Genomic DNA, 21,686 nt, shown 5'->3' on the forward strand with positions numbered 1-21,686 from the left:
ATTGTGGTCCTTTTTTCTCCCTAACTGCCCATAGTGCTCCAAAGCTTTTCTTAAGAGAGAGCTCAGGGGTGGCTCATGTTCACTATTACATGGGAATCCTGGCTTGATTTCAAACAAGGCATCTCAAGCTGAGGGCTAGCAGAGCAAGGAACATTAGGAAGATGCTTCATTTAGCCCTGTGGGGGAGTAAGTGCTTTGCAGAGCTCACCACTGGCCCCACAAGGTAAAAAAGGGATATTGTTGACAAGACAGAAGTCTTGTCGTCTTTGGCGGGAAGTTAATAGCTATGACACTGGAGGTGAGTAGCAAGGTTGCAGTGAAAATGAAATGGACAGCAATAAGCAGAACACACACTTGCACCAGCCAGCAACTGTACATGAGAAGCCTACATGTTTTATTAAAAGCAAAACAAGGTACAAAACAAAACAAAAATCGTACATCTTCACCAGGTTTGCCTGGAGGTCCTTCGGGGCCCCGAGCACCAACTGGACCCTAGTAATTAAATACATCATACATTAATTAATCCACAAAACAGTCCCCTAGAAAATAAATGTATTTCATTCTGAAAGGTCATTTTATAAAGACAACATACAATAGTGAAGATTTAATTTTCAGCACCATCATAATTCTTATCCCTTCTCAACCATTCTATTCCATAATGCCCTAGGAAAGAGACACTAGGCTTTGAATAAAATGTGGGATGAATTCTATGAGGGCAAAAGTGTATTTTAGTTATTCCAAAATCTTAGTCAGGATCATGAGCAGGGGCCTTTCAGAGACCTTACACATTGCAGTCAAGTGAAATTAATAGCAATATCCTCTCTCTTGGCAGGCAGCGAGGGCTAAGGATTACAGCAGGGTTCTTGAAGTCTGGGTTCTAGTTCTGATTCTGCCCATGACCTGGTGTGTGACCTTGGGACCATCATTCTAATCATTCTTTGTTTGTTTAAATCGCCCCACCAGCCATGCAGGGATACTAATGCTTACTCACCTTCAAGTATTTTGAGATCAGTGGATGAAAGGCGCTAATCATTAGAATCATAGGGATAGAAGGGGTCACAAGGGTCGTCTAGTCTGACACCCTGCCAAGATGTAGGATTTGTTGTATCTAAACCAGTGGTGGGCAATGAGAGCTGCGGGAAGCAGCGGCCAGCACGTCCCTCAACCCGCCACTTTCCGCGGCTCCCATTGGCCAGGAACGGCAAACCACGGCCACTGGGAGCTGCAGGGGGCCGTGCCTTTGGACGGTCAATGTCAGCAAAATGTCTCGCGGCCCGCAATCAGATTACCTTGATGGGACTCAAGGTTTCCCACCACTGGTCTAAACTATCCAAGACTGATGGCTATCCAGATTCTTTTTGAAAACTTCCACTGAAGGAGCTTCCATGACTTCCCTAGGTAGTATGTTTCATTGTCCTACTGTTCTTACAGTTAGGAAGTTTTTCCTGAAATTTAACCTAAATCTGCTATGCTGTAATTTGAACCCATTGCCTCTTGTCCTGCCCTCTGTGGCAAGAGAGAACATTTTTTCTCCATCTTTTTTATGGCAGCCTTTCCAGTAGTTGAAGACCGCTATCATGTGCCCCCCTTAATCTCCTCTTTTCCAAACTAAACATAGCCAGTTCCTTCCGCCTTTGCTCACATGGTTTGCGGTCCATCCCTTTGACCATCTTTGTCATCGCCTCTAGTTTCTTAGATCCTTTCTAGTTTCTCTATATCCTCTCTATACAAGTGGTGACCAAAATCGGACACAGTACTCCAGATGAGGCCTGACCAGTGCCAAGTAGAGCAGTACTATCACCTCTGGTAACTTGCATGCTATGCCTCTGTTAATATATTTGCTTTTTTTGCAACAGCATTGCATTGCTGATTCTTGTTGAGGTTGTGATCCACCACAACTCCCATCACTGCCATTCAAAGCAATTAAAACTCAGTGAACCAGCAGAAAAATATCACCACCAGTCCTGACTGCAGCCCTTGTCACATGGTCACTTTGGTGCATGCAGCAAGAGAGAAGCCTATGGTATAGTGAGAATTTAGAATAGTCTCTACTGTTACAGTCTGCAATTTTACATTGGGAAGATGCACATATATTTGACCTTACCATTGGTCCTGGATCCCCAGCTTCACCTGGAGGGCCTGTGGGGCCAACACCACCCTAAAATTGACCCAAAAAAGGATAAATATAGAGTAGATTAGAACCAAAGGTAGTGGTCCGGAAAACTATTACAAATAGTAAAAATTATACAGGCACAATTAGCAACCCAGATGGGAATAATGACTGTTCTTGAGACAGTTTGGATCCAGATTCGAACTCGTGTCATGACAATGGAATAAATTAATACTCTGGATCCTATTACCCCTCAAACTTTGGAGACGTCCGAGCCACATGCACATTTTGCAGCTCAGCCCATCTTTACCCCATCGGAAGCCAGCCCAGTGCTGAGACTGAAGCCAGAGAAAGTTAATAGCCAACATTTTCTATTATTTAAGAGTGCCCTAATTAAAATATGTGTGGAGTAAAAAGACCTCTTCTGGACCTGATAGCAAATTGATCTCTTTGGATTAACATGACTGCCTTCTGAAGTCCATCACTGGACTTATGTGGGTACCAAGATTCCTGACTTTCGGTGCAGAAGTTTCAGAGTAGCAGCCGTGTTAGTCTGTATCCACAAAAAGAACAGGAGTACTTGTGGCACCCTAGAGACTCACAAATTTATTAGAGCATAAGCTTTCGTGGACTACAGCCCACTTCTTCGGATGCATCCGAAGAAGTGGGCTGTAGTCCACGAAAGCTTATGCTCTAATAAATTTCTCGGTGCAGAAGGTAACTCTGAAGAATGCAGTATTTACTTTAAACAGATTTCTCCTTTCACCACACTTCACCACAACAGAACAATAACAGAGAGCCACAAACCAGTAGGACTACTGAAGGAGTAAGGTACTATTCAAAATTCACAGGGGTGTCAGAATTTGGCCAGTAAATTTGAAACAAAGCTATTTCATTGATAACTGGAATCAGTTTAAAAACGAGGAAGTAAATTCTGACTTGAGTAGAAATTGCACATGCATCTAAGATCATGAGTATCCAGATGCCTGTGGTATAAGACTAAAAAATGACAATGAAATAAAAGAGGTTATGTTGTAATTCTCTGGGCATAGTGCTCGGTGGTGACTTGTGTTAATTATGTAGTGCTTGGACTGTCCTGCCTAATTCCTTGTAAGAATTAGGGATAGGCTAAGACATTGCAGGCTACTCATTCTATAAACAGGCACACAATTTGGGAAAACTTTAAGAAAGATGAATTACTGGTATTATGCTATCTCTGAATAGCAATATAATTAGCAAGGATCATCACTGTAAGCATCTGACAAAAAGACAATTATAGGCCAAATACACCTCAGGTGTAATTCCATCAAAGTTAATGGGATAGAGTTGGCCCACTGTGTTTCATAGAATTACATAAGAATACAAGATCAGTTAATACTTTTTTAGGATGGAATTTCTGTGTGTGCACTACATCTTTATGGCTTTAAATCAGGAAAGCACTTAACCACATGCTTAAGTACATCCCTAACTAGCAAAGGACTTACACCTTTGATGAAGGATACTTTCCAGAAACAGGGCCTACGTGAACACTTTAGATATCATGCACTCTGTCTGTTCTTATTCCTTTTGTGTACATCTGTGTTAAATACCACGGAACAAATCACTTACTTGTTGTCCTTGTAGACCCTGCGGACCTCTTGGACCCACTGGACCCTATTAAAAACACAAGGGCTTGTTAAACCGTCTTAAAATAAATGAAATCAAATCATCTCACCATGTAAACCAAGCGAAAGGGCATGTCTGATGGTGACCTTCAAACTAACACTTTTATGGTCAAAGCCTCTGGAAGCATAATGAGCTGATACTCAATAGACACTGGGCTGTTAGGTGCAGAAGGGAGTCAAAAGGGGAAGGGAAGAAGAGGAAGGGAGTCGAAGAAGAATCAGAACATTGGGAGGCATGTAATTCAGAAGGGGTTGAAAACCTTGGATTGCTTTTTCCCTGTAGAGTCACTAAATGTGGGAGGAGAGAAACTCTCCTCCTAGTTATGCTACAAGCTTGGAATGTGCGGTGAGGCCTTAGGTCCGGTGAGGCTTTGAGGCCTGCCTCACTCTACAACAAAAATGTAACAATCAAAAATAAACTTGTCAAGTACAATGTAGCCAAATATCATGTTTAATTAATTCAAACTCAAATCTCTGCCTCATTATTCAAATGAGTAGAACTGTGGGACCAGTGCTGTATTGTGCTTATCCTGCTACACTAAATGTATGGGAGAGGGCCTCAGTAGTCTGTGAAATCTTAACAACTGTTTTTAAAGGGTCGAGTTTCACAATAAATTTGTTCAGAATTTCATGAAATTTTCCTCCCTAAAAAAGGAGTGAAATTTAAGAAAAATAACTTATTGAATTGAAACCTCAACTCTGAGAGCAATAACAATTTTGTTTGAAAGCAATTCTCACCCAGCTTCTAGGAATACTAGGGAAATAAGAGAGAATACTACAGGAGAGCAGAATTTGTATTTTGACAGAGTCACAAAGAACTGGTATCATGCAAGTTTCATGTTCTGTCTTAAACACAGAACCCCTGGTTTTCAAGTGGGTTCCATATTACATTTCCAGTACAAGGAGCAGGTAAGAGAAGGAAACAGCAACAAACCAATAAATAATATTAATATAACAATAGGAACAAACAAGTAAACCACTTGTGATCCTGGGTGAGAATCAAATGTTGGGTTGAAAAGAAAAGTGTTAAGTGCATTTACATAGAGGAAGCATAGGACATTTGGGTGGATGTCTTTGCTATTCATTCATTTCTTGCATACATATTCTACTTCAGATCTGTTCTATCACAGAGGTACTCAATGTGTTCTCACCACTGCACCAGGCATGAATCCCATTTGACTACTGATTCCAGATTTCTCATCCAATCCTGCCATCTGAGCTGCAAACGGCTGTAAAAATGAGAAGCCCATTTTTAGCTGACAATTGTGTTCATGATGCAAAAGTCAGAAAATTACACAACTCACTTTTCATTATTTATTCTGGCTCTGCAGTGCTAAAGAGGAAAATCTTATTTTTGTCATTAAAAGAAAAACTTTCATTCACTTAAACAGAAGTTGGATCAGGCCCTCAAAGAGCAGCTGAGTTTGGTAATTCACAATTTGCATGCTTGCTTTTCAAACCGTACTGCACTTTAATCCAAAAAAGAGTTTTTGTTATTATTAAAGGAAAGATCTTCCTTGAAATGAGATAAATTTCTCTTTCCCTGACTTTTAAGTTATACCCATCTTAATCTTGTCTGCAGACATTTTTCAGCATTTTCTGAGCCTCACATTTTTATTTTGTTTTTACATAAATGTCCCTAACATTTAGAAATATATGAAGCTAAGTGGAAAATTAGCTGATTTTTTCTTTCATCTTAAATAATAACTTTGACCGTATTTCCCTTAGTCAGCAAAACTGAAGAGCATCTGCTGTTCTTGTGATCCTGTGCCAGCCTACAAAACAAATTAATTAAAGCAGGGAGGGTTTTCAACAAACACGCATCCCTCTCTTGCCTACTTGCTTGTTGATATGGTTGAAAAACCAAAACCTTTTTATTTTCTTTATTAAGGGCCAGCTCCTCAGTTGTGACTGAGGAGTACTCATTGTCCTTTGCACTCCTCTGACTGGTCTTCTACCACAGTGCCTGAAGGCTGCCCTGTCCTGTTCCTGCCATAGGGCCATTACACAAGCCAGGAATCTCTTGGAAGCAGGGGAGCTCTGGCCAGGCCTCTTCCTACCACACTTTCTAGGCCAGCTGCCACAAAAGATGGGTGGTTTAGCAATCACTACACCAGTTCTGTACCACAACGCTGGGGAGATCCTCCGAGGGCTGGATCAGCTGGGTTTAGGGTCACTTAGAGTAACATAAAGAGCCAATGTGCGGCCCAGCATTATCAGGGCTTGATTCACCACTACATTACTCCAGTTTTACATCCGTCATCAGCATAACTCCCTTGATTTCAATAGAGTTACAGTGCAATAAAGCCAGTAATGCAGTGGGGAATCAAGAAATATATCTTTAGAACACCAACAAATGACGTAATTTACAAAATATGAAAAGGAACAATTTTATTTCATATTAACCCGTAATCAATCCTACACTTCATAGAATCTTTGTAAAGAAATGTCTTGCAGATCACCTAATCCACATCCATGCGGTGCAGGATTTATCCCTATAGAACATCCCTGAATGCTTCATCTAGCTTTAGGTCTCAATAGTTCCAGCGAAGGGGAATCCACTGCGCAACCAAGAAGTTGGCTCAATCATACTTTAAATAACTTAATAACAAATTGACTCATTGTTCAGCCTAAATTTCCCTTTGCTAAATTTCATCCCATCATTTCTCTTCATTCCTCCAGGAACCATCACACTATTTCTCTTCAATCCCTTGGAGCCTGATCCAAAGTCCACTGGAATGGACGGATTCCTATTGACTCCAATGCATTTCGTATTGGGATTTTTTTAACTGCTAAAATATACATACTGAATTCTTTCAGACCTTCCTCCAAAGTCAGCCCTTCCGAATCACTAATCCTCTTTTTGCCACCATTTGCATCTTCGACAGATACTTTCCACCCTTCCCATTAGCTTCTTATTTGATCCGTTTGTTTCCAAAGTTTGGATCAGTTTAATTAAAGGGTAAAGATTTCATTCTCTCACCCCTCCTCCAGTCATTTAGTATAGAGGAGAAGTGGATTAAATTACCTTGATGGTCTTTTCCAAGCCTACTATCTATGAGCACACGAAAGTAGTAGGTTAACATCCCCATCCTCTCAGAGATGCAACAGAAATTGAGAGCAAGAATCATCTTAACTATTCATAAAAAGCATCTATTCACTAATTAAACCTGTGCTGATTAGAAAACTTAAAGTTAGAAGAGGCTGAAATAAATACCAACATATGTAAATACTTAAATCCTGATTTACTGCATGTACAAAACACAGCCACACTGACACTCTGCAAACTTGATCACTTACCATTGGCTGGCACCACACTCATTATGCTTCTTCACCCATGGCCCCAGGTATCAAAGAGCAAATCATTCATTTTAATCAGAATGGGTGGCAGAGATTAATGACTGGATAGGAATCATATCCACAACATCCCAACCCTAAGCTATCTTTCTATGGCCGGTTTTGTGTCTCTGAAAGTCAGATCCTGTGGTGAATGGGAACTGGGGGCATTTGACACATTGCTAGATCCAGTCTATCATTCACCTGGGTCCCATATTTATGCATCTATAAAACTTACTGCATTCCTCCCATCTGGTCCTGAGTGAGTTGGATGTCCTGGGGGTCCAGGATCACCAGGCTGTCCAGGGATACCAGGTTCCCCATCAATCCCTTGAGGACCACGAGGACCCTAGAAAGAAAGTCAGCAGAAATTAGTACAGATACATACCAAATATATTAGTGAGCTTCATTAGAATTTACAAATGCTTGACTAGCTTTTATTAAACCCAAAAGGAATGGTAATATTTCTGCTGAAAAGGTCCTCAAGCAGACAGCATCCCCCATAACTACTCAAGCTAGTTAAGTCCAAAGCATACTGCAAACAGTTATAAAGGGATCTCACAACACTAAATAAAATGGCAGATGAAATTCAGTGTTGATAAGTGCAAAGTAATGCACGTTGAGAAACATAATCCCAACTATACATACAAAATGATGGGGTCTAATTTAGCTGTTACCACTCAAGAAAGAGATCCTGGAGTCATCTTGCATAGTTCTCTGAAAACATTACTCAGTGTGCAGTGGCAGTCAAAAAAGTTAACAGAATGGGAGGAACTATTTGGAAACGGATAGATAATAAGTCAGAAAATATCCTAATGCCATTATGTTAATCTGTGGTATGCTAACATCTTGAATATTGACAGCAGTTCTGGTTGCTCCATCTCAAAAAAGATGTATTAGAATTGAAAAATGTACAGAGAAGGGCCACAAAAATGATTACAAGTATGGAACAGCTTCCATATGAGGAGAAATTAATAAGACTGGGACCATTCAGCTTGAAAAAGAGACGACTAAGGGGGGATATGATAAAGGTCTATAAAATCATGAATGGTGTGGAGAAAGTGAATAGGGCAGAATTACTTACCCCTCACATAACACAAGAACCAGGGGTCAGACAGTGAAATTAATAGGCAGCAGATTTAAAACACACACAAAAAGGAAGTACTTCTTCACACAATGCAGAGTCAACCTGTGGAACTCATTGCCATGGAATGTTGTGAAGGCAGAAAGTATAACCAGGTTAAAAAAAGAATGAGATAAGTTCATGGAAGCTAAGTCTATCAATGGCTATTAGCCAAGATTGTCAGGGATGCAACCCCATGTCCTGGGTATTCCTAAACCTCTGACTGCAAGAATCTGGGACTGGACAACAGGGGATGGATCACTTAATGATTGCCCTGTTCTGCTTATTCCCTCTGAAGCATCTGGCACTAGCCACTATCAGAAGACAGGATACTGGGCTAGATGAACCATTAGTCTGACCCAACATGACCATTCTCATGATCATTCCTGCTCCTCAGACAAGAAGCACTGTCTGGAAGTAACAGCAGCCATCAATTATGGAGATAAATTAGACTGTCCTCTTTAAAAATATTCTTTTAGGGGCCCAGGAACAGTTCATATCATTCCCAAAAGGTGTTTATTGTGGCTTTAGAAATGCTTAGCCTTGCACACAGTGTAAGTGTAGCAAGAATTACAGAGTAGATTTCAATGCAGCTGAATGTTTGCAGCCTCCTATCAGAGACAGACCTCCAACTATCATGAATTTGCTGTACAAATGACACACAAGAACAGGACTTGCCTAAACTTGAAATGCTAGAGCAGAGCAACTGTGCCACTGCAATGCTTCAGTGTAGACACTGAAGGGGAGGGTTTCTCCTGTCAGCACAAGTAATACACCTCCCTGAGACGTGGTAGCTAGGTCAAAAGAGAAGAATTCTTCTGTCAGCCTAGCACTGTCTAGGTTGGCTCACCTACACCGCTTTTTCACACCCCTGAGCAATGTAGTTAAGCTGACTTAATTTTCTAGTGTACACCAGGCCTCGGAATGTGATCTATACTAGTGCAAATACTAGGTTAACTGATGCCAAGGAGTTACCTCAGATTAGCAGTGGCATAAATTAGACCAGAATCTATCCCATAGCTTCTCTGAGTGACTACAGTCACATGGTCATTCTAGTGAATTCCATATTGTCCCCTTTCCCTGCATCCAGCTTGTATGAGAAGAACTAAATAAAGAAGCAGCTGGCAAGACATCAATGGAGTTAAACAGCCAAAAATCAATAGAAATATTTCATGGACACGTAAAAATCCATTTTTAAATGAATAAATACTTTGAAGTGTTTGCTCCGACCACCACTTTCACTTCCACCTACACATGGAGAGAAATGTTTGATTATAGTGAAGGAAACATTTTATGAGCCTTTGAACTTTGCTAAATCTCTATAAAGAGCCCGCAACCATAAAACTTATGAAGTCTTCCTTAATGAGCCATCATTACAAACACATGCTGTACTACTATAACCAGCTGGCTTGCGTTTATTTCTATTTGATAAGGACTGTAATCATCTGAGGGTTTGCTGTGCATTGGAATGAGTCCCCCAGGAGTTGGGGACTGCATTAGGATAGCCCACGTCTACCATATCAGGTACTAATGAACTCCTCAAAACTCCCAGGGACAACTTAATGCTTTCTTTCATAATTCTAGCTATACAGTTTTTATGGTCAGAAGTCATGTGATCCTAGCAACATGGGAAAAAAGCAGCCTTTTCCCTTAACATACACATACACGCTGCCTGAACTTCAGTTCTAGTTGTTGACTGAACAGGAGCTATGGACTACAACAGAGGTGGGCAAACTATGGCCCGTGGGCCACATCCGGCCCGCGGGACTGTCCTGCCTGGCCCCTAAGCTCCTGGCCGGGGAGGCTAGCCCCTGGCCCCTCCCCGGCTGTCCCCCTCCCCCCGCAGCCACTCTGCTGCGCAGGGAGCGCTCTGGCCTGCTGCTCTTGCCAGGCTGCGCGGCTTGCACCCACCCACTTCCCAGGCTTTCCAATAAGCCAGTCCTGCCGCTCTGAGCAGCATGGTAAGGGGGCGGGGAGCGGTGGGGTTGGATAAGGGGTAGGAGGTCCTGGGGGGCAGTCAGGGGACAGGGAGCAGGGGGCAATTAGGGGATGGGGTCCCGGGGTGGTTAGGGGCGGGAGGTCCCAGGGGGTGGTCAGAGGACAGGGAGCAGGGGGCGGCTGGATGGGGTGGAGGTTCGGGAGGGGGGCGGTCAGGGGACGAGGAACGGAGGGGTTGGATAAGCATGGGAGTCCCAGGAGGGGGCAGTCAGGGGACAAGGAGCAGAGGGGGTTGGAGGATCTGAGGGGGGCAGGGAGGGGGCAGATAAGGGGCGGGGACCAGGCTGTTTTGGGAGGCACAGCCTTCCTTACCCGGCCCTCCATATCGTTTCGCAACCCCGATGTGGCCCTTGGGCCAAAAAGTTTGCCCACCCCCAGACTAGAATGAGCCCATCCCTGTAGGATGGATGCACACAGATGGTAAGTCTACTAGAGTCTCCTCAGAAATCCTGCATTATTATTTAATATGTAAATTACAGTAGCACCCACAGGCCCCAGACAATATTGGGCCCCATTATAGTAGGTCTTATACAAACAGAGGTAGACATAATGCCAGCCTCAAAAATCTTACAATCTAAAAACAGGAGCAATGTGTTTTTCTATTTTCTTTTCTTTGTTCTAGAATGAAACAGACAGAATCCACTCATTGGAAAGAAGATATGAATGCCAATGAACAATGGGACAAGCTTTTCTAAAATGTCCAACTTGAGACACCTTAAAGCAGCCTGATTTAAGAGAAGGTGAGGAGCGCCTGCCACCTGAGAATCAAGCCTCTTTAAAATGTCTCAGGTTGAGCACCCAAAAAATTGAGGCACCCCAAATTACTAGTCACGTTTGAAAATCATGGCCAATAGTATTTATTTGTTGTCTCCAGATGTTTTATTTTGTTTTGACTGGCCCACAAGCACTGAACCCTCCATGCTAAATGGAGTTTGAGGGCAACAATGCATTAGCTTTATACCAAAACATCCCTTTAGACACATACTTTGTGGTAGGAAAAAATATAATGTGAAGCATTTTTTTAACCTCCAAAAATTCATCAGCTGCGACATCAACACTGTGGAATGAAAACTAGCAAATTGTGTGTTTATATTAATTTGGAGAGGACAACTAACCAGCGGGAGGTAGCTCATATTGAATGTTTTTGTTTTGTAAAACCATTTTGTTTGTCCCTGTTCATCTTTTAGTAACTCAGCAACCATGGGGAGATTTTGAGTAAGAGATATTCCAGCTAGGCCACAAGGTGGCATCCTTTGAACATGCACACAGTTTACTGCAAATACAAGAATACTGTGGTTATTTGTTACTGGTATTCAGAAAACAAAAGATTAAAGTTTTGCCTTTGATATTATAGTGAAAGAAAGTAGTCCACAGTAAAACAGTTTCAAACCACAGTTTATCATACTATTAAGACAGTAATATAATTAATACCTACTGTACCAGTATACTACGTGAAACTAGAGCCCCTGAACAAGATTTAGTTTATTTTCAATCATGTAAAAACATTACTTGTAAAAACTAAGAATAATAATGTTTGAATTCAAAGAAGTAACTGTTCAATCCCAGGAGGCAGATTGCAGAAACAAAGGTTGCTGCTGCTAAACATACAGCTACATTGCTTCTTATTTCAAAACTCCTCCTCCTACAATGCAATGTATTTTATAAACCTACAGCTGCTAAACTCAACCACCAAGTGGCATTTCATCACATAACATGATTAACAAATAATCTGATGCCTAAAATAAAAGTAGAAAAATATGACACTACTTCATTTACATCTAAATGTTTTTTGTTTTCCTTAAATGCAGGTCCATTAGGAAATAAAAAGTCAGCATTAGCATGGAGGCCCCCCTTTCCAAAAGCAGCCTCAAAATTTTGGGTGGGAGGAGTAGGGGTGGAAAGGAGTAAAGTATTCTTATGGGTCTCAGAGGTCTGGCCTTTGGTCAAGGCCACAGGCAGTCAATGAGAACTACCTCTGTAGTAAGGGATGAGAGAGTATCCAAGATAAATTGAAATAATGTTGCTGTTTAAAATCTAAAAACCTGTTTAAAGCAGCTTCTGTATTTTTGCTGTGGTTTTGTTTCAATAAGGAACATGTTGGAGAAACAGTCTACCATTATAAAGCATAATCCTACTTCAAAGGTTCCATGCTAGAACATTATGGAGCAGAGAAGAGAATTCTGAGATTGAAAGGATCCTTTTTATACCCACTTGAAAGAACCTCAACTCCTTTGATATCTTCACCATTCCCTTTCAGCCTTTCTGTGGTTCATGCAACCACCAATCATGCAGATGCTGAAATTCCTTTATTGAGCATTTATTTCTGCAGTGCAGTCTTAATAATATTATTCACTAACATACGTTCCGCCCACACATTGACTCCTACTTATTTCTTGAGCTCTCTCTTCCATTTTGAAATACTCTAAGCCAGTGGTTCTCAAACTAGGGCCGCCGCTTGTTCAGGGAAAGCCCCTGGTGGGCTGGGCCAGTTTGTTTACCTACCACATCCACAGGTTCGGCCAATCGCGGTTCCCACTGGCCGCGGTTCGCCGCTCCAGGCCAATGGAGGCTGCAGGAAGTGGTGCGAGCCGAGGGACGTGCTGGACGCCCTTCCTGCAATCCCCATTGGCCTGGAGCAGCAAACCGCGGCCAGTGGGAGCCGTGATCGGCCGAACCTGCGGACACAGCAGGTAAACAAACCGGCCTAGCCCACCAGGGGCTTTCCCTGAACAAGCGACGGCCCTAGTTTGAGAACCACTGCTCTAAGCAGTTAACATCACCTCTGATACAATGTTGTCGCCATTAAAAAGTCAACATTTACCTTTAGTTGCCATATAAAGGTATGAGATACTTCATGTCTCATTTTGGGTAAGTGTTGGCAAATGATGACTTGTCAGTGGCAATGCCTCTAGACCTTGGTCAATTGTTTCAAAGGTAAAATTCACGTTTCAAACTACTCAGAGAACCAGTAGATATAAAATCCTCTGGCCTTGTGATCTGTGTTTTGGGAGATGGGTGGAAAGGAACTGGAATGTTTATAAGGCATTGGATGTTAGAGCAGATGTAAAGCAATTTAGCACTTTGAGGTCAGCCCTGCACGTGAATACTGATTAAGTGAACTTCTAAGAACAGCATTTAGCAACTTACAGGTCTCCCCTTAGGTCCTCGTTCTCCTCTTGGTCCTTGTGAACCTGGAGGTCCCTAAAGGAATAAATAAAATCATTAAATACATTGAGCTAATGATTTACAGAGTTTTGAAAATGTAAAATAAAATAATTATTTTAAAAGTAATTTTATAAAAACAGCCCTTCTCAAGAAAGCGTACACTCAGTGTGAGGCAGTACTTTGGTTTGTTTGCCTTTTAAAAAGGTGGACTCACTTCAAATCACTTCTTACAGATTCAGGAGAGAAATGTTAGACAACAATATCATGAATATCACAAAGAGCCTCAAATGCTCCCCATTTTTTCTCAAACATATAGAACCAGTGCTATTCCACTGCAGTCAGGTTACAGGATTTGGGCAGTCTACAAAAGAGGTGCTTGTCCCCTGTGAAATTCATCAGAGACTCCCTGTGCCAGAACACAGATCTGCACCATTGATGCAGATCTGACCAGATCTGCACTTTGGCCATGAGGCAGGAAGCAGTGACCCCAGAGTGGCTCCTCTATCAAAAAAGAATTCTCCACTGTCATATTGGTGGTAGCATTTTACATCCACTTTGCTCTCACTTTGTGCAGGTGGAAGGTGGAAGGCAATGGAAAATCACACCCAAGGGATACAATCCTGGCCCTACTGCTAGTCCAGTGACTTGAATGGGGCGGAATTCCACCCAACATCTGTCATTTATTTCTGGGGTGGGGAAAAGAAGAGAGAAATTCATTTTAGTTGTGAATGTGTTACTCTTGAAGAGCATCTTGATTGAGGGCCCTTTCATCCAAGGGGTGCAGGAAAGAGTGCATGCAAGAAAATTTCGGCTTAAAAAGGTACAGAGAAAGAGGAGTTCTGCATACATGCAATCCTCTCCTCGGGAATGGATACCTATCTTAATGAACAAGCACCAGAGGGTGAACACGAGAAGGGAAATGATAAGAGAGGCCCCACACACAGCAGCCAAAGTAGCAACCAAATAGGGAAAAAAGTATAAACATAATCACGAAGCAGCAGCAGAAGGCAATACCCAAAAAGGATGGAAAGAAAAAAGAGATCAGAACAGCTGCCCTGGGCCAGACGAGGTGACAGCAACTTTAATGATGCAAGAGGCATTACAGAGAGGTGCTAGATGCAGATCTGGAAAATAAGGAAGAAATGAATCCTTAAGGACATGGTTCACACTGAAGAACAAAGGATTCTCCTAAGGATTCTAGGACAGGCCCTGATGCCCTGGATCTCAGCAGGCACATGCACATATACAAGGGTGGAATTGAGCATCAATCCCTACAAATAGGTCAATAGGTTCAGTATCCACAAGGCACACCTGGTGGCCAAAAGCACTCTCACAGCTGCTATGGCACAGCATTTGTTTTAGTGCCAGAAATCCCTTAGCAACCTGCTTTCCATTTCTTATGTGCTCCATCCTTTTCTCCTGTCCTATGATCTCAAGACTGCTGTCCTTTCCTGATGTCATTGTGCATGCTCAGCACAACAACTGCATTCTGCCAAAGATTTTACAGCAGCTTAGGACTGTTTTATTTGTCTCTCTCTTATGCGTCTGATTCATTTCCATTCCCAGAGGGAGTATTTAGCATTGTCTGGGTTTCTGTGTCTATGTCCTTAATTTATTTTTTCATGCTCTCTTTTCTGTGGCTTCATAACTCCTGCTGCCATGTTCATTGGCCCTCGGGGCAGTATACCAATATTCCTGGCTGTATGTAACTCATACACTTGTGAGTTGCTTCTTACATCTTATTGTTGTAGGCTAGTTGTTTTCTACCTTTTTTTCACTTGTAGACCCCTACAACATTTCAAATGGAGGTATGGACTCCTTTGGAAATCTTAGACATAGTCTGCAGACCCTCAGAGGTCCATGGACCACAGGTGGAAAACCACTGTTGTAGGCTACCTAATAGAAGGACAATATGGCCCCTGAAGTTTAGTGCCCTCTCACACCCCTCTTTCAGTATTTATGGCTTTCATGGATGAACATATCCTACCCCTGCCTTGTACCAATTCCTGCATAGGAGTGTGAAAAATGCAACCTTCCATCCCCACCAGGTCACATACTGGTAGCAAAGACAATATGTGGCTTCTACTACAGCTTCCGACATACAGTACCAGGAGGTCCATTGGTTGTTGGACCCACAGGACTCTGCCCCATTCCTCTCCCTTCTCAACCCACCTCTGCATGCTGTATCTCAATTAGCCTTCAATGAGCTCTTCTCTGTAGCATACTAATGGGTTTAAACACCAGCACAGGGTCCCCAGTCCTGCTCCTTCCCTGTTCGGTGGAGCCATATCAGCTACATTGAAGGCAGGGCCCTCCACAACCATGGAAGCTCAGACAAGGTTTGCCCCTGGATTATTATTTATTAATTAATATTTATTATTTGTATTATTGTAGTGCATGAGATTCCCAGTCATGCACCAGAACCCCATTTTGATAGGTGCGATAGCAACAGGCCATTGCCTGCTGGTTGGTGCCTAGACACCTTGCCTTGCTGCTTTGCATGACTGTCATTACTCCTGGTGGAATTCTGTACCAAAAAATTAAAAATTCTGCAACACAAAATTTAAAATTATGCGCAAAATATTTTAAAATTCTGCAAAATTCTGCATATTTTATTTGTCAAAATAACACAATATAATCACACCAGTTTCAATTATTTTTGGACATTTATTTCAAAATACCTGTCAGCAAGTATGTCTGTATCAATACAAACAACAACAAAATTCAGGAAATGTTTTTTGACAAATAGATTCCTTACTAGGCATATGAATACAGAACTCTGAGTAATAATTCATTTAAGCTACACTACAGAACTGTATTTCCTGCACCTCTCAGAAGCAGTGCAAAGGCTTGGGGGAGTCAGGGTAATTGAGGAGCTGAGGGAGAGGGAAGAAATTGCTGGGAAGGATCCTGGGTGTGAACTTGGAGGGCTGTGGGGTATGAATGGGAAAAGTACTGAACAGGTTTTTGGGAGTGGTAGGGAGGGATTGTTAGGGAGCTTCCCCCATGCAGACTCTGGCTGACCCCTAGCCTCTCCCATTCAGTCAGGCACATCTGCCCCTGTCCCCAAGTGTCTCTGTGCCCTCACCCAGCCACTCCCCTGTCCCTATGTAGCTCTGCACCCCTCCCCCATCCCCATGTGTCTCTGTGCCCACACCCAGCCCCCCAGCCCCATGTGTCCCTGTACCCCTCCCCATCCCCATGAGTCTCTGTGCCATCACCCAGCTACCCCCTGTCCCTATGTAGCTCTGCACCCCTCCCCCTGCCCCAAGTATCTCTGTGCCCTCCTCTAGCCCCCCATCCCTATGTGTCCCTGTACCCCTCCCCCATCCCCATGTGTCTCTGTGTCCTCACTCCCATTCTGCCCCAGCCCAGTCTGTCCTCCCCCAGGCACCCCACAGACCCTGTCTCCTGACCTGGCCTGACAAGTGCTGCTAAGGCAGCTCTCGCTCCCCTCCTTGGAGGGGAGCTATCACCACATCGCCCTCAGGTGGGCAAAAGGTGGAACTGCAGCAACATTTTGGCAGAAGCTTTTTTCTGCGCAAAAAAATAGAAATCTGCAGGGCTCATTAAATATGCACATGCGCAGTGGTGCAAAAGTCCCCCAGGAGTAATGACTTTACTTTGTTGCCTTGCCACCTCACCTGACCTTGCCTCCACAGCCCACTGACCCAGCCCCATGGATTGGCTCTCCCGGCTACCGACCCCTGAGAGAACTCAGACCATTGCCCCAGACTGCCTCTGATACTGGTGAACCTTCTGGCTGCCCAACCACCTGCACACACTTGACTACTGCTCTGGACTTCCCCCTAGCCTGCCTCACCCACCAGGCATTACAGTCATTTTCACAGTAAAAAAATGGAAATTGAAGAGACTGGAAATAATATAATCAGAAGAACAGAAGCTCAGATGCTACTTACTGATGGTCCTGGGCGGCCTCGTATTCCTGTAACCTAAACACAGAGAAGACATGAGCTAAAACTTTCACAAAACACTAGGAATGCATTTGTCATGGCTACCCTAAGGAAAACTGCTCACTGAACGATGAAGATTTGTACAGTAAATTAAGCTACCTGACAACTTTTAGGTTTTTGTAACCCCTTTTAAATTTCAGTACCTTTTCAGAATAACATAACAAGAACTTTGGAAGTATGATGATAATTTTATGCTGACTTTTTTCTACTAGAAAAGTGCGAATAAAGATTTTTAAAAGTGAGGGTGTTACTTTCTCTCTCTTTTTAACTTTTTTTTCACTTTTCCACTAGAAAGTTTTTAAAAGTGTTTTTCCACCACTTTTTCTCTTTTTACAAAAAATCATATTGTCAACTTTTTCCAGGAGGAAAAAGTAAATGTGAGAGAATCTGAATTATTCTCACTTTCTCTAATGTTTTTACCTTTCCCCACAGTTTTCCTGCGCGGGGCAGAGGGGGAGGGGAAAAATAAATAACTGACAGAAAGTTGCAACTGTCAGACAATTATTAAAAAAATATTTTGAATTCTGAATTTTGAGCATTTTTTAAAAATAAAAAATGTCAAAAACAAATGGTTTTCAATTAAGAAATTGCTGATTTTGTTTACCAGCTCTACTTATGAGTTCTAGACCCTTCTAATATTAACCTATTGCCCATTACACTATGCACAGATTCTAACTATGAAGAAGAAAATCACTATGTACAGGTTTAATTCTGCAGAATTTTTTCCCAAAAATACAATTGACAGGTTTCAATGGCACATATGAAATATTAGCCATCAAAAACTCCTGTTGGGTATATTTTAGGAAGAAATTCTCCTTAGACTTAATTTTATTCCTTACAACTAAATGCAACTATTAAAAATCTTGTTGTGGCAGTTGCTGGTGTTAAATAATTTACATATTTTCATTGGATAAACGCTACAATTCTGTTATATGGGTGATTAATTTTCTTAAATCTCCTAAATTACAGCATGAGACATGTATACTTCCAAAAAGCACTGATAAACGAAGAAGAAATTAACTTACAATTGGCACCACTCCAGGTTCTCCTTTTTGTCCCTGCAGGATACAGTAACAAAAATAGCTCAGATAGCAGACTATTAATGAATAACATTATTTATGAACTTTAACTGCCTTCTCCAACATTATTACTGACACACGATGCACACTGTGACATTAAACTTCCTTGCCTGGTTTACCAAGTAACAATCTTAGTACATTCAATTTAGTTCCACAGAGGAAGGTATAAAGACATTATCCTCTAATACTGCTACTGCATTTACTCAGAAGTGAATGTTTAGAGTTACTGAATATCTACAACCTATCACTTTAAAAATATAAATGAATGTTAAATACTTATTTGAGGCTAGCTCCCCTCTTAATAGGTTATTTATTGGAGGTAAGTATTTAAATTAACATTTTTTCTAAGAGATCTCACTACAACACATTTTCTCCCTGCTTATCCTCACACAATGTGGTATGTTACAGACATTCTCACACCAACAGACAACAAAAGTATCTTACCAGGAGAGAATGCCTCCTACTGTATCTACAGTAACATACCACTCAGGCTGGTCAACAATGGGTCAAAATGAACCTTCAGATCCAAACACTCTTGAACTTTGGAAGGCTGAAAAGATGGAAACTGAGCTATTTTTTTCTGTTCAGGACCATCTCCACTTATAACTAGCATACTATTGCAGTGTACACTCGTGTGAAATCCGATAAGGGTTGCTAACCCTATGGGAATTTTCGGAGTAACAGCCGTGTTAGTCTGCATCCGCAAAAAGAAGAACAGGAGTACTTGTGGCACCTTAGAGACTAACAAATGTATTAGAGCATAAGCTTTCGTGGACTACAGCCCACTTCTTCGGATGCATATAGTCCACGAAAGCTTATGCTCTAATAAATTTGTTAGTCTCTAAGGTGCCACAAGTACTCCTGTTCTTCTTCTTCCTATGGGAATTGAGTACCTCAGTTTCAATTTTGCTTTGTTCTTTCTCTGATGAGATTTAGTGTTGAGTGTTGAATTAAGTAATGCTGTTAGCTGAGCTCTGTTGTGTCAGCTGAACTATTACAGTAGTGAAAGTGGAAGGGAAGCTGGAAAGATGTTTATATTTTTAAAATATGTATTCATGACACATAGTGATCAAATAAGGCATAACTGAAATAGAGCTAAAGAGCACTTGCATGTTGACTCCTGTATGTAATCTGTAGTGATTAATGCAAAGGTCTAATTGATCCATGGTCAACTCCATGAATTAATTAAATATAACAGCAAATGTAACACACACAGAATTCTTAATAGTACAATATTATTTAGGTAGTATGAAACTGTTATAATAACCCTGCTTATTAAACAAGTCTCCATGTTGGGACTCATTACACCAGCGCTCCAGGATATGAACTAACTACTAATTAGTTTATGTGTGGAATACAAGGTGCTGAAGCTGGGCTTTTCAGGGACCTAAGGGGATCAGGAGGCGTTGGGCACCTAACTCCCTCACAAAATCCCAGCATAAAGTCTTAAATGGTCTGGAACCCTTTTATCCCTGTGTGATGCTGCTAGAGATGAAGCCAGCTGAGGTACTACACCTGGAACTTCCTTGATAAAAGAGAGGTTTCTGGGAGGGGCTCTCCATAAGGGAACCTAGGTTGGGGGCCCTTCCACCCCAGGATTTGGTACCCTTCCAGATAGACTGCAATCTCCCCAGGCATTAGGAAGAAGGTTCGGTGAGAACAAAGAGGTTTCATTATTAAGATGCCAGCTATGGGAGGTTAATTATTTTATGATGTCTGCTGGGATATGTTGATATATCCACTAGCCAGAGTGAGATGAGCAGTGTTTGTGATATTTTACTGTATAATTTAAATTTTCTAAGTGCCGCAAGTAAAGGACTGGAGCCTTTTTAGGGCTTTAATACACTTAAAAAAGTTTAAAAAGTAAAACTTACCTTCCTTCCTCTACCTATAAAAGGAGCAAAAAAGGAAACAAATTAGTTTACTGAGAGAGGCAAAACATTCTAAGGAGTGAATGGATGTCTGTACAGCCAGAATGGTGCAACGTGGAGGCATAGGAAATGGTCAGATTGCAAATGGGGAGCTTGAGAAGTGCCCAGAGGTACACATGCCCCACCTTCCTCAATGGGGATCAGTAAGGTGTGGAAGAGTTCCCTAGATGCCCAGCCTCTCTGAGTGTTGGACAGAATAGGAAATAGCATGTTCAATACAATTACCCCAGAATAGCAAATGACATTTTAATGGTGTCCCACTGTATATCCGCACTAATTTCCCCCTTTCCGTAAGTGAATACATCTGTCTCCAAGACTCTTTAAGAATGCTTAACACTATGGTGGGATTTTCAACAGCACTCAACATGGGCTTAACTCTGCTCCGACTCAAGTCAATGGTGAAATTCCCATCAACTTCACTGGGAACAGACAGACCAGCACTTTTGAAAATCCCACCCGATATCATGGTATTTGACACTGATTTTTTTCAAAAGCTACAGACGATTGAATGATCTTTGAGTTTTTTTGTCAAGTACTTGCAATACTCATGTACAGTCCCCACTGGCAGTGAATTCACAGTTCTGAGGTGAGGCTCATAACAAAAATCTTTAGGAGGGATATTTATTAATATCTTTAATAGCATCAACACATTCCAGAATGTATCCATAATGCTCTTCTTCCTTGAAGACACTCATCCATGGCCTAATGCCTCCTAATGCACAGCAAGTATGCACCATCTGCTTATTAACGCATGCCATGTCTTGTCTTATTGCTTAATTATACAACTCCCAACTATGTTCCCTTTATCATTACTCCACATTATTTACACTAATATAACCAGCAATAATTATTTCCCTTTTTAAAATGCCTTTAGATGATTATATGGTTCAAATAATATAATACACAGTGTTAAGGAGTATAGAATGAAAAGTTTAGAGATTTTTGTTCAGAAATTTACCCGATCGTTTTTGGATGATTTATCTAAATTTTATCCTAATCTCATGGGTCTGAAAAACTGAACTAGAAATGTGACAAAAACAGTCTTTAATGTAAAATTACTCATATTTTCTGTTTCTGGGCCCGGACACAAGAAGAAAATGCAGAGGAGCAAAAAAATAAAGGAAAATGAAATGAAAAATATTAAAAATTAAAAGATGAAGTAAACCTTTTTTATATCTCATAAGAGGTTTAGTTTAGCTTTGACTGAAAATTCAGGTTGATTCATCTGGATTTACTTGTCCATCACATGCTTTCACACTTGGCAATTTCTTTAAATTGTATTATACAATTTTTATATTTACACATA

The 21,686-nt window shown here is 41.5% G+C and overlaps 1 protein-coding gene across 4 annotated transcripts in view; it reads right to left on the reverse strand.

Annotated features, from left to right (window-relative positions):
• Positions 1-21,686, reverse strand: part of COL5A2 (collagen type V alpha 2 chain) — a 179,995-nt gene that overhangs the window by 69,050 nt on the left and 89,259 nt on the right. The window contains exons 1-10 of one of the 4 annotated variants that reach the window (XM_065561995.1): positions 18,894-18,994; positions 18,396-18,428; positions 17,317-17,349; positions 13,379-13,432; positions 9,444-9,481; positions 7,349-7,459; positions 4,926-5,003; positions 3,719-3,763; positions 2,105-2,158; positions 439-492 (exon numbers count right to left, since the gene is read on the reverse strand). In XM_065561995.1, the coding sequence (XP_065418067.1) occupies positions 439-492; positions 2,105-2,158; positions 3,719-3,763; positions 4,926-4,988 (216 nt within the window). In that variant the 5' untranslated portion in view covers positions 4,989-5,003; positions 7,349-7,459; positions 9,444-9,481; ... (2 more) ...; positions 18,396-18,428; positions 18,894-18,994. Of the gene's footprint in view, positions 1-438; positions 493-2,104; positions 2,159-3,718; positions 3,764-4,925; positions 5,004-7,348; positions 7,460-9,443; positions 9,482-13,378; positions 13,433-17,316; positions 17,350-18,395; positions 18,429-18,893; positions 18,995-20,323; positions 20,338-21,686 lie in introns of those variants that run through there. The other 3 variants (XM_065561994.1, XM_065561992.1, XM_065561993.1) reach the window with 3 other exon arrangements.

The sequence above is a fragment of the Chrysemys picta genome, chromosome 11, assembly GCF_011386835.1.
Source record: "Chrysemys picta bellii isolate R12L10 chromosome 11, ASM1138683v2, whole genome shotgun sequence".
NCBI lineage: Eukaryota > Metazoa > Chordata > Testudines > Emydidae > Chrysemys > Chrysemys picta.